At 40.4% G+C, this 12,965-nt stretch overlaps 1 protein-coding gene across 6 annotated transcripts in view; it reads left to right on the forward strand.

Annotated features, from left to right (window-relative positions):
* The window catches only part of ZNF521 (zinc finger protein 521), a 236,405-nt gene that overhangs the window by 103,818 nt on the left and 119,622 nt on the right, over positions 1-12,965 (forward strand). For all 6 annotated transcript variants that reach the window (XM_072329989.1, XM_072329990.1, XM_072329994.1 and 3 more), the window contains one exon: positions 12,785-12,869. In XM_072329989.1, the coding sequence (XP_072186090.1) occupies positions 12,785-12,869 (85 nt within the window). The remainder of the gene's footprint in view (positions 1-12,784; positions 12,870-12,965) is intronic.

The following is a 12,965-nucleotide window of genomic DNA, read 5'->3' on the forward strand; positions in this document are numbered from 1 at the left end:
TCATTAATAATACAAGGACATTCTGGGTTTTTTGGTCCTGAGAAGGGGCAGTGCAAGCACACTGCCAAATTTCTGCAGGAATAAAGATGTTTATGTAGGTGTTGCAAAAGACTTACAGAAATTCACTGTAGCAGAGAATCAAAGTTGTGAACAAAGGATAAAAGAACTAGCAATGATGAAGCCAGCTGAAGAACTGCGGTTAGAATCTGGGGATGCTCTGTCCCATTGTGGTTGCATAGAGCTGAATGCCAGGGTGGACATGTCCCCAGCAAGGAGCACCAAGCACATCACAGCACCATTCTGGGAGGAACCATAAAGGTGCTGGCTGACAATGAGCTCATGGAAACAGGAGTCACAGAATTCAGGTGCCGAAGAGCTGCTGGCTCCCTGAATCTCAACATACCTGACCTCAGATGAATCTTGAAACAGTATCCCTGGAAGCACGAATGGCATTCAGGTAGGTGTACTGTTTCACTTTTTTTTCCCCCCCTCTCCTTTATTCACGGGCATTGAATCTACCTTTCTTAGTGTTCCTCCCCTCCATTTCCCAAGACTGCCAAACTCACAGAGACACAACAGAAACTGCCTTTTGAAGTAGTTGGTTTGTTTCAACAGTAGGTACTGGCAGTCAGAGGTGGAAAGAAGAGAGGAAAGTCTAAGCAACCCAAGAAATGTTCCCAAATGCATGCTTTTGGCAGAGCAAGCAACTGCATTTTAGCAACATAAATCACTGTTCTTTTAACTGAAGAAATGCACTGAAATCAATACTTATGCATTTAATTGAAATACATAAAGAAATTAAAATAACCCTCCTCATCAATAATCCAAGCTGATCATTTGAACTACAGGATTTTTATGGATAAGCATGTAGACTTGTAATGTAAACACTGGGTTTCCTATCAGTGAATCCGGTGATTTGGCTTTTTGGATTTTGGATTCAGGGATGGAAAAAGGTAAGGAAGGCTTGTTGCTGGTGCAAAGATTTGTATTTGAAAGAGTTTGTGGGAGTAATCTGAGGCAAACATATTTTCTGCTTTCTGGAGTTTTAGAATGAGCTCACTAAGAATACAGCTTTCCCTTTTAGCATCATTGTGACATTGTTTTCACAAAGGTAATAAGTAGCCATATGTATTTTTAGTAAGGGCTACTCTGTTTTTCTAGACATAGAAGGCCAGCTTCACATTACCATATTCTCTAATTTCTGGTAGTACCACTGCCATGGAGTGGCTGACAAGACAGCACACATCTTCTCTTTGTCCTCACACTTTCAGTAGTGATCTATCAGACAGACTCCTCTGTGTTTAACAAGGATAGTGTTATTTATTGTCCTGTCGCTATTAATCCTACTGAAGTCAAATTTCCCACCTTACCGCACTCACCAGTTTGTGAAAGGAACTCCTTATGTTAATTGGGAGCTGCTAAACAGTAGTAAGTTTTTTTTTTAGTTTCCTGTCCACTAATCATTAAAATCTAATGCTGTCTGTCATGTTGTTTGTCAGATGCTTCAGCTGAGAAATTCTTCACACCTCTGGAAAACTTTGCATCAAAGGAAGAAAGGATAACATGTTTTCCAAACTTTACAAGAATTCCAAGCCAAGATTTCCACAGAACAAGGCAGCAGAAGGTGTGCCTGATTGAAGAAAAGCAGACTAACAGGAGAGGGGCACAGGAAAATAGATGAAGATATTAAGCAACTCTAGAGAGGGCATATGTAAATGTATTTATGTCTCATAAAGCTTCAACAAAGTTGTATGAGACACACTGCCCTAAGATGCATGCTCCTGCAGATCATCTGGGCAGCCCACTGTTTTCATGGGACTTTTCTCGTTCATGTACCTGCCAGCCAAGTGACCAGGGTAACATCACAGTTTCCCTTCCTCACAATGTCAGTGGAAAATCAACAGTGATGAGTGACCTCAAAATCATGTAGAAACCACAATAAACTTCTTTTATTCTGGCCTGATGATCTTTGGGAACAAGACGTAGGAAATCAGCATATGTCTCTTTTTGTCTCTTTGCATACTTCTAGAAAGTTCTCTCTCTTCCCCCTCCAATTTTTGAACTATTCTTGCCCAATCTCAACAAAAACATTATAGCTGAGCAGCAATATTCAAGTCTGTAGAGTTTTTACAACTTTTGTGAAGAAAAGTGACCCAGCGTAGGCAATGGAAACCAGAAAATAAAGAAGCCTTTTAGAGATACAAACAAGGAAGATGGCTTTAACTGAAGTTCGTACCTGGTTTCTCTGCAGAAGTCAATCAGCCACGAGAAATGAAGCTATAAGAAACCACAATCCTCTCTTTGTGGTGATCGCACAGTAACTTCATAACTGACTGTGAATGTTTTGAGAAGTGCTATTTGTTTGTTTTTTAATGACTGCTCAATAAAGCTATTATGTGTAATGTGTGTACGATTTATCTCACACACCAAACATGACAGCCAAATTTGCCACTCTGTCATCAGAAACATAAAATGGCTAACAGTTAATTTAAAATGAATTTGCATCCCCAGTACTGCTTGTTCCATAAAGCTATACAAAATTAACATAAATGAACCACCTAATAGGTGGCATCTTGGAGAGTCCTCTTGTTTGACCTATATCTCTGTGAAGACTGGTGACTGATCTTATGCCTGATTGGTTGTTCCATATCTTTGCATCCTTTTTTTTCCAGTCTCATCTTCCATTTATTCTGTTTACTGCATTCTTTTACAAATTACTGTATAAAATACAGCTGTAGACGTGACAGCAGAAATGTTTGCCCTGCTAACATTAGTTGTTGCCATGGAGCACATCAAGGCAGGTGTTGGTGGGCACAAATTGAAATACAGGGGGTTCCATGAGGGGAACAGTGGCACAGGCTGCCCAGAAGAGATTTTGGAGTCTGGGTGTTGCTGCCTAAACACTAGTCCAAAATGGCCTCCAGAAATCCCTTCCAACCTCAGCCACACTGATTCTGTGGTTTCCAGAGTGCTTTTGTCCCGCTTACCAGATGCACAGCTGTGTTACCTTGTCCTCTCTTGGTGGCTAAACCTTTTTTGATAGGATAGACTTTAGAAGTCAGGGAATGAAAAAGTGGGGCATCTCAGTATAGTCCTACCAGTAACAATGGGCAAATCAAAGAAAACAACCACAGCTTGCAGTTTTCAATGGAGAAAAAAGTTCATCAAAGTGAAGGCCTCACATGCATTCATTGATCATTTATAATGCCTGTGAAAGGCCTTTGAAAAGACCCTTGAAAATGCAGCCTCTTAGAAATGCAGTCATTAAAAGTTGGTTGCTGCTTGTACACCCAAAAGAAAGGTGGAAGGTAGGAGAGAAAGAGACTGTTTGTCCTGTTTGGTCATGCTTCCACTATTTTGGTATCCTGCATAGGAAAGTCTTGCCTGTTGTCCAGATTCAACACTCTATGCAGAAAGGCACACCTAATGGCTTTTTATGTCTAGAAGGCCTCCTCTTCCCTTCTGTTTTTCCTGAGGGGAAACAGAATGGTTCACCAACAGAGAATGATCTGAGATTCCAAGCTTCCAAATTTCCTTTTTCCACCTTCATTTCCACTTCCACAAAAGTCCTCTTGGCTTCTGTTCTGATGGCTGAAGTAGGTTTGGTGCCAAACTCTAGGAATGTGGCTGACTGCACTTGCCACTCTTACAGCTTTCCCTGACAAACAGTTGATTCTGTCCTGCTGCTTGGGCCTTCTTTTGCAGGCCTAATAAGGGAACGTTTGCAACACCTGATGATTTTCATGAATGCCTTCTCTTAGCCTTACTTCTATTTTCTTCTAATCCCTTCTTCACAATTTCACAGTCCATAGAATGGTGGTCTAGGCAAGCCTAGACATACAGTATTCTGTTTCTGAAGTAAGTCCTGTGATCTCTTTTGTCTGTTGGAGTATGGTAGATGGAAGACCATGAGCTTGTTACAGAATATATCTAAGAGGAACTATTGGGATTTTAACAAGTAATATGAAAGTAAGAGATTATAAAATAGGACAGAGAGAACTGAAGGAGGTTCCTGTAGTTCCTTTAGAGGAAAGCAAGTATGTGGTGAGCAGGACTAGGGGAGTCATCCTGCCCCTGTACTCAGCATTGGTGAGGCCTCACCTCGGGTGCTGTGTCCAGTTTTGGGCACCTCGGCGCGGGAGGGGCATGGTGGTACTGGAGCGGGTCCGGAGGGGGACAGCGAGGCTCATGGGGGGCTTGGAGAATCAGCCTTACGGGGAGAGGCTGGGGAGGCTGGGGCTGTTTAGTCTGGGGAAGGGGAGGCTGAGGGGAGACCTTATCGCGCTCTTCCAGTACCTGAAGGGTTCTTACAGTGAGAGTGGGGCAGGTCTCTTCTCACTAGTGACAAGTGACGGGACAGGGGGAAATGGCCTCAAGTTGCGCCGGGGCAAGTTCAGGTTGGATATTGGGAAGAACTTATTTACAGAAGGGGTGGTTAGGTACTGGAATGAGCTCCCCAGGGAGGTGGTTGAATCGCCATCCCTGGATGTGTTTAAGAGCCGTTTGGATGTGGTACTCAGGGATATGATTTAGCAGAGGGATTTTAGAGTTAGGGTACTGGTTAGGCTGTGGTTGGACTTGATGATCTTCAAGGTCTTTTCCAACCTGGGTAATTCTATGATTCTATGATTCTATGATTCTATGTCTTCACAGGAAAAACTGCCAGACACAAACGGTTGTGGGCAGCGATGAAGACTGACTCAGCAGCACGCTTGTTTTGCTGGTACACCACTTCCTTGGGCATCTCTGCTGCCCCTGCTGAGGTTTGCCGACTGGGCGTGCAGTCAGGCATCACTGCAATGTCAGCAGCTGTATGCCTGCTCAGATGCTACTGGTATATTTGTTAACATTGATGTGGCCTAACAGTATCCATACAGGGTGGTGCTGTAATCACAGCAGTATGATTGTGGAATTCAGTTACAGGAATATTTTATAGTATAGGCAAGACATAAGCTTTTGTATAGTTCCAGTCTTGTGAAGTCCCCTTGGCTTCATAAGAAGCCTTCACTTGTGAAGTCCCATTGACTTGCTCAAGTGCAGAGCTAATTGCAGGAGAAGGATCTAAGGGGTTTAATCCTTCTCCTGATATTTCAATGAAAATTAATTTCTTATATATTATGTATGAGTAATATATTTCTGTTTGTACATTAATATTAATGCTGCATATTTTTGAGCACAACTGTTCAGTAGGACAGAATTATCCTCGTAAGTAATAGCCCAGAATTCTTCAGGAATAACGGTTGAGTTGAAAGTGGACAAGTAAGGCAAAGAAAAATGTCCCGAGTGTCGCTTTAGAGACTGAAATTAATTGTCATTAATTTTCCATAGAGTGGGAGAAAAGTGTTTTTAATGTTCAAATTAAATAAACAAAATGAGGTGTATAAAAGGCCCCCAGTTTTGCCTTTCTGTTAAAATCCAGAGAGCTTTTACAAAATTTGTGATGGTGAAAAGAGACAAAAGAGTATTCTCTTGTGCGTACTTGCAAACTATTAATTTTATTGGTCTACATCTGTTGCTGATTGTTGGTGAAGAAAGTAGTGGCTTTATTGAATGGCAGTCTGTCTCAGTATGCCTTTTTAAAATAAGAAAAAACAAAGGGAAAAAAGAACGAGACTTGAAAAAGCCCACCAGCAATCCATCAGCCTACTCAGAATATCAGCTTTTTGCATCTCAGACCTGCCAAGTCATGCTCTGCTGCTTGTGCTTTGATGCCACATCATCTGCAAAATTATCAGCGCAGTCTCTGTTGTAGTATCCCCTTAACGTCCATAGCCATGTAGCTGCTCTGAGATTGAGATTCGGAATGCTAGCATGCCTCTTGATGGGTTTACAGTTCTCTCTCTTGGCTTTTGGCTGTCTCTTATTTGATTTTAAGCTCAGTGTAAGGAGACAGAAAGAGGGAGGAATGCTGACCTGTGGGGCCTATTGTAGGGTACTTACTTTAGCAGGGGGGTTGGACTCAGCAATTTCTTGAGGTCTTTTCCAACTCCTGCAATTCTGTGAGTCTGTGACAAGAAGTTCAGTCACACAGCAAGCTCCAGATTCCTGAGAACTGCTCAGCACGTGTGCTTGCAATGTTTTGAGGCCCAGTCTCACCCTGGATCAGGCCCTAGGATAGAAAATCAGAAAGAAGCATATTTGTTTTCCAGATCCCAAATGAAATTCATGGTACTTACAGCTATTTGTACTTATAAACTATGTAAACCTGATATAAAGCAATCAAGAGGAAATAAATACACAGACACATGGTGCCAGTTTTAGAGTCCCTTTTCTGTCAGATACATGATTTTCAAAGACACGTAGAGAGCTAAAGATTAGAGAACTTGAAGGGAAGAGATGCAATTTGAATACGTTGCAAGATGTGTTTTCTGTATAGGGATGTGAGACATTGTGAGCTACTGCACTTCTTCAGCTAGGAGAAGAAAAGGTTTGTAACTAAAAGACACTGAAGACAGCTATGATTAAATGCAGCATCCAGAACACAAAGCTGGAAGACAGGGCAGCAACTGTAAGGCTTCAAGTAGAGAAACAAGAACTGATAGAACTTTGTGTACTAAAGCAATGAGTAACTGCTGTGAAAGGAATTTCAAAATAATTGTTTTTCTCCATTTATTGTTTTTCTTCATATAGAGTTGATTGTCTTTTCTCTCTAGACATGTGCACTCAGATCCCACTATACTTAAGACCCCAATAAACAAAAAAGCAAAACAGAAAAAAATCACAAAATTGTTATAAACGTGTTTTTAATGACAATCAGGAATTACTACTTAAAGGGTGTTGTATTAGCAATGAGAAGAGTTAGCAATTAGTTCAGAAAAAATGCAAGCTGACAGTGGCCCATAAGCAAGATAAATAGCTAACTATGCGGTGAAACTGTCTAACATATGCTTAGTTCTTTTAGAGCTTAAGGTTGACAAAGTAAGCATCCAGGAAGATAGAAAAGAAATCCTCAATTAAGGTACTGTCAAAAATAATCTGAGTTATGATGAAAAATGGCTAAATGGACAAATAGGCTGGGACCGTGGTTGCTCTTGTGCCTCACGCAGGGCCGAGCACGCAGCTAACGCTTAATGAAATAATAATGTAAAAAATCAGCTGGCGGCATTAGGAGTCAGCACCCGCAAGTTGCTGTAGTTAGCGTGCAAGTTTTAACTTCCTTTTGCTAATGATCTGTTGGGAGCACAAACATGGAAGCTATTCGCTTTCTCCTGTCAGATTACCTTTCTGTTAGTTTAGCAGGTGGAATTCATTCCAATCTGGATTTAATGTGAGGAAACGTGGGAGAAAATGATTAGTCTGGGATGGGGAGATCAGAGGATTTGGGAGGTGCAGGGCTACTCTTTTTCAGCAGTTGCAAGTTGACTTGGCTGTGTTATTGATCCATGCCATCATTCAGTGCTGAAACAAAGTGGGAAAAGCCTTAAAAATCCCCCTTGCCGGGCATCACAGGTGTAAGCAATGTATCTGGTTATAAATGGGAGGTTGTTGTTAGATGAACAGGTACACATCAAAGCCATTTTCAGTGCTAGAGACTATTATATGCGGGAGAGGTCTGGATGTAGTACAGAATAATTTTGGGATGCCTGCAAGTCTATACTCAAAAGGGGATATAAGGATCACGCATGAAGTTATGGGTTTGTGCATTTGATTTAGACTGTGAGGAGAGAAAGTAGTGACAGAAGAACTCTCAGAGATTTTGTATTTCTCTGAGGATAGGAAGTAATGATTCAGAAAGGGAGGATCATGTCTAAATTTTTTGCTAAAGAATGTAAACATTTACCAAGATCTTAGCAAAGCTTTTGAAAGAGTATTGCACGAAGGACTAATTTGTTGGGCTGATACATGTGGCATAGGAGGAGCTACTTTGACTTAAAAAAGAAAAGGAACGCTTACCTGAAGTGGATAGCGTTGGAGTCTTGTGAGTTGAGGCAGTTAAGGTTGGAGGGGTGTGAGTAATGGAAAACCTTGAGAGTCACTGCTTGCATGGATTTTGCTGAATTTATTCAGTGTATCAGTAGCCTGGAAGAAAGAATAAGTAGTGAAGTGATGAAATTCAGTGGTAGTACAAAACTGGGGAAATGTCAGAACAAAATAGGCACGTGATAAAATCCTAAATGGCTCTGACAAGGAGGTGGAGCATGAGCAAATATAAAGCATATGCAGTTCATTCTCAAGTAATTCAATAAGATTCAGAAATAGGAAGAGGAAAAAAAAGAATGTATGGGTATCTGAGAGTCACAGGACACAGAAGGCTACATAGAAGGACCTGAATAGAACTATGAATCCTCTAGTAGAGGATTAGTTGTTTGTTAGTTGTCTGACTTTTAAAAAGCAGAGTTTTTGTTTTTAAAAGCAAATAGAACTGTGGATGAAATTGAAGTACCAATTGAAAGACCACGTTCTAGGGCCACTTACAAAGGCAGCAGAGCCTATTTTGACATGACATGGACACTCTGAGGACCTTTATAGTAAGGAAATTCTGAAAACTGCAAAGTGACAAGTGAGGATCAGGACAATAATTAAAGGTCTAGGTGATATTAATTATTCAAAAGGTTAGAGAGACACATGCATATGCTCTGCGTGGATTGAAGGCCCTATCTGAAGCTCATTAAATGTAGTCACAGAGAAGCTTTGCATGCTGGAAGGCTTTAAATCAGCTCTGAAATCAGTAATGAAAAAGAACAAGAATGCAAGAGGCAATGTGGCTGCCAATGCTTGTGTGAGTCATCGAGTCCAAGCAGTTGTTCTTCTGTGACAATTTTGGATGGCCCTAACTTATGTGAGTCACTTAGTCCAAGCAGTTGTTCTTCTAGGACAGTTTTGAACGGCCCCAGCTGTGACTTGGGTCTCAGATTTGTGCTCAGCATGTAGGAAATGAATTGTCGGTTGGTTTCTTGACAGGAGGGGGTTTGTGAATGATTGTGAGGAGTTGTGTTTATTGAGGAGTTGTGTTTATTTTATGGGAAGGTGAGGCTACGATGATGTAAGAAATTAAAAGAAAGCATTCAGACATTTTCAGAATTCCATGTGATAATCCGTGCATCATTCTTCTCTGGAACAAATCTTTGGAAATGTAGCAGCAAGGCACAGTCTAGCACACTATAGCTGCTCCTGGTTTCTTATTGGTGCTGCCCAGTGCCAGTACATACAGAAATGTTCTGGCCTGGTTCTTCTGTGGCCCGCCATTGCTGGTATGACATTAGTCTAACAGTTAATGTGTGACAGTTTGTTTTTGTGCTTGGAGAGGAGAATGAGAGTACTGGTACGTTTGTCTCTGGCAGAAGGCTGACGGGCGTCCTCCAGCAGTTGCTGCAGTGGCAGGTTAGGATGTTAAGTGCCCTGAGCTGTCCACCCTTCATCATCATGTGGAGTTGAAATGCCCTGAGCAGTGAGATGGAGCAGCAAGGCCTGGGTGCCTGCTCCTCCTGCTGGGCCTTCCCTCAGTAACTTGGGCAGAGGGGCAGGGAGCTCTGCTGGGGATCTGGTGCTGCAAACAGCTGCAGCAAGGCCAGGCAAGGACGACTGTCACAGCTTTCGTTGCATTCTGCCTTGCAAAGGGTTGCAGACAATTTAGAGAGTCGGATGGCTCCTTCAGTCATGACCCAATTTTATTTCTATGCGATGCTATGCTGGCACAGCAAGGCTTCTTGCCTGGCAAGGGAGATGGAGCTGCCGTACTCCAAGGCTCCTTTCTGTCTTATTCCCCCCCCAGGTTTCCCCTTTGTGGGAACACAGAGTGAGGAGGGGTTGGTCTCCCCTGAGTCTCACTTTGGTAGGGAGCTGGGGCCATCCATGATGCACAGCAGGATCCAGGAGCCCGTGTGAGCAGTCACAAGTGCTGCTGGTCTGACAAAGCCTGTGAGACTAAGATGTAACTTGCTAAAAAGAGCTTCTTTAGAATGTGAAACATATGGAAATAAGTATGTGGTTTTTGTTCAACATGGTGTGAAAATGACTGGGTTTGATCACTTTGAAAATCTAAGAGTAAATGGAATTTACTGAGTTTGCTTTTAAAATCAAAACTTAACCAGGAACAATCTTAGACACTTTGAGGTGAGTGTGTCAAGCTAATAAAAGTTGATGTCAACATTTTAGAATATGTTTGGAAACAAAAAAGAACTAGGTTTTGATCAAGGAGCAGTCACAGAAACATTCTTTTCTTCATGATAAAAAGAAACCCTCTGTGCGATTCTCCAAATGTGTCAGATGGTTGTGAAGAGGCTAGAAGTGCAAGTAAATTATTATTTTTGGTTGTCGTCAGATGAGTTTATTTTTTGGCATGAGACTTCAAAAAAATCCAGCCTTTGTATGTTTTGCCATTATGTACATCAGTCATAATTTTCCAACAAATCTTGACGTGCACTCTGCGTTACTGTGCTAACAAGAGAAAAGACCAGCCATTAAGTTTATGTTTCTTTGTTTTTGAACAAAGTCACATATCAGGAATAATGCTAGGGGTATGCTAATAAACAATATATAGTGCCAGTCATCAGGGAGTAAGAAATATTTTCTAACTAGTTCTAAAGGGAAACAATGTTTTTTAAAAAAGGGAGAGTGATTGTTATTTATGCAATATTGTTGTTCTTTATGTCAGCATCAAAAAGCACCTCGTGAAGAGCTTAGCATAATAAATCTTTGATCATGATTGTCATTATTTAGAGGTCTTTGATAGATCTAGATGTAGTGCTGTAAGGTTAAATTTACCGACATATAATAGGAAGACCTCGGACTGCATCTGAATTTCTACCAGTGTTACCAGTGTGATCACACCTGAAAAGGAGAAAAGTCTTGTATTTGTTTTTTACAGCAGGTTGTACAGTTTGTGACTGTAAAATTAAGTCAAAGCAGATTTGTTTTGTGGGTGCCCATTGATTTTATTTGTCTAGGTAAGGATTTAATTTGGTTACATTTCAGGAAACTTGAGCTGGTTTAGATGAGGAAGAGCTGAAAAGGCTTATGAGTGTTTCCACTGAGAAGAGACGCGATGCATTTCGTTACTGTCATGAAGAAAATTAAAATAGCCTCTCTGTATGAAGGCGAGAGGAGATTTGTAAAGAGAAGCCCACAGGAACATTTAATTTCAGGGCTGACTTTGATTAGTCGCTAGTTTTACAGTTAACTTCTTGGTAAGAAAAAAAATGACATATGTTGAAAAAGCCTGTATGTTCCTTTCTAAGGGCTTGTAGTGGAAAGATGCTTAATGAATGAGCACTCTGTCTGGGACATAACATCTAATTTTAGGTGCCAATAAGAAATCCAACAATTCTTTATTAATGCTTAGAATCTGGGAAGGAAAATAAAAAGAAGAAGAAAGAAAAAAGGAAGATTAAAAAAAAAATACAGCAGATGATATCAGCTGTATAACAGAAGTTCAATGTATACAAAATAGACTCCGTTTTTAATGCATGTTATCCCTATTCTTCCCCAGCAAATATGTATGAAACCTGTAATTTAGTACATCTATGCCAGGTTTTTGTAACTTTATGTTCTTTAAAAAATTATATGCTTTTTCCTTTTTTCTTTTTTTTTTTTCTTTTTTTTCTTGCTTTTTGCTAGTGTAGCCAAGGTGTCTGTGGCTGTACAGAAAGATGCATGTCTCCTGAATAACTAGCTTGATGCAGCACTTCAGGGCTTACCTTGCCTTCTCTGCATCTTCAAAATGACAGTTGAGCTCTCCAGGACTGTTACTTTGGAAATGCAGTCCCTGATATTACAATTATGCAGTCGAATAATTTTATGGATCTGACTTGTCTCATTAGATGCCTAGAACTGCAGATTTAAAGTCTCTAAAATGAAAAAGGGAAGTTTTACTTTTCAGTATACTCATAGTTTTCACTTCTAAAGATGTTTCTTGTGATATAAAATTTCTGGTCAACTTCTGGTCAGAAAAGTAATAAGAGAAAATAAAGTCTGGTTTCTAGGGTGTTACTGCCTAATCTATATCATCATGCACAAGTATTATACCTTGCAGAAAAGTGTAACAACAATATTTTGGAAGATACAAAGGTACAATGGAAAAGACTTCTGTGTACCAAAGAAAGCAAAGTACATTTATTTGTTTATAATGAAATTTGATTTACATACATCGTATACATTTGAATTTTAAGTAAGTCAGGCCCAATCTAATGCGGCTAGAAGGGTTGCTCTCTGGCTGGTTTTCAGCCAGAGAGCTGAATAAAGCACTACTTTTAGTACAGGTTTACCAATAGATATAGAAACTACTGCCTGAAAACAGTAACCATATGTCCACACTAATAAGGACTTTTTCTTCTTTGAAGGATGGCAACCCAATGGACCATTTAAAATGTTTGTGCAGAGGTGATTCTGCAACCTAGCTGAGACTGAGGGGGATGCAGGTTTCTGATCTCTGTTTTCTTCCTAGCTTCATCCCAGTTCTGTAGTGGGCCTATTTCATTGATATAAAATGAAGGATTCAGATTGATTTCAGTGTTGTCTTGATCACATCCCACATATTCTCATCACGTTTTACCTCCCGTGAATATGACAGTGGTGTTTTAGCGTTACTGCTCTCTCCATGGAATTAGAAAGATGAAAAAAAGAAATAAAAGGAACCAACACAACAACCCAGCCTCTATGGAGTTTCAAGAAACTCATAAAAGGTGCTACAGAACTGCAGCGTTATTATTTAATATTAATAATTAAGCCTTAATAAAAACACTGCTGGAGAGCTTTAAATGACCACTTTGAACTCAGCATTTTGAGTTATAATGAAATGGTTCCAACTGTATGTTTTAGTAAATTTTATCTACCCTTATTTCTTTAGAAGAAGACCTACCAGTGCATCAAATGTCAGATGGTTTTCTACAACGAATGGGATATCCAAGTTCATGTTGCAAACCACATGATTGGTAAGTGAAGCGCTAAAACTTCTCAAAGACAGATAGCTATTTCTCTTACTCGTGATCATCATTGCCTCTAAAATTAAACAGAGTTAAGGAGAAATT

Source organism: Excalfactoria chinensis, chromosome 2 (assembly GCF_039878825.1).
Source record: "Excalfactoria chinensis isolate bCotChi1 chromosome 2, bCotChi1.hap2, whole genome shotgun sequence".
NCBI lineage: Eukaryota > Metazoa > Chordata > Aves > Galliformes > Phasianidae > Excalfactoria > Excalfactoria chinensis.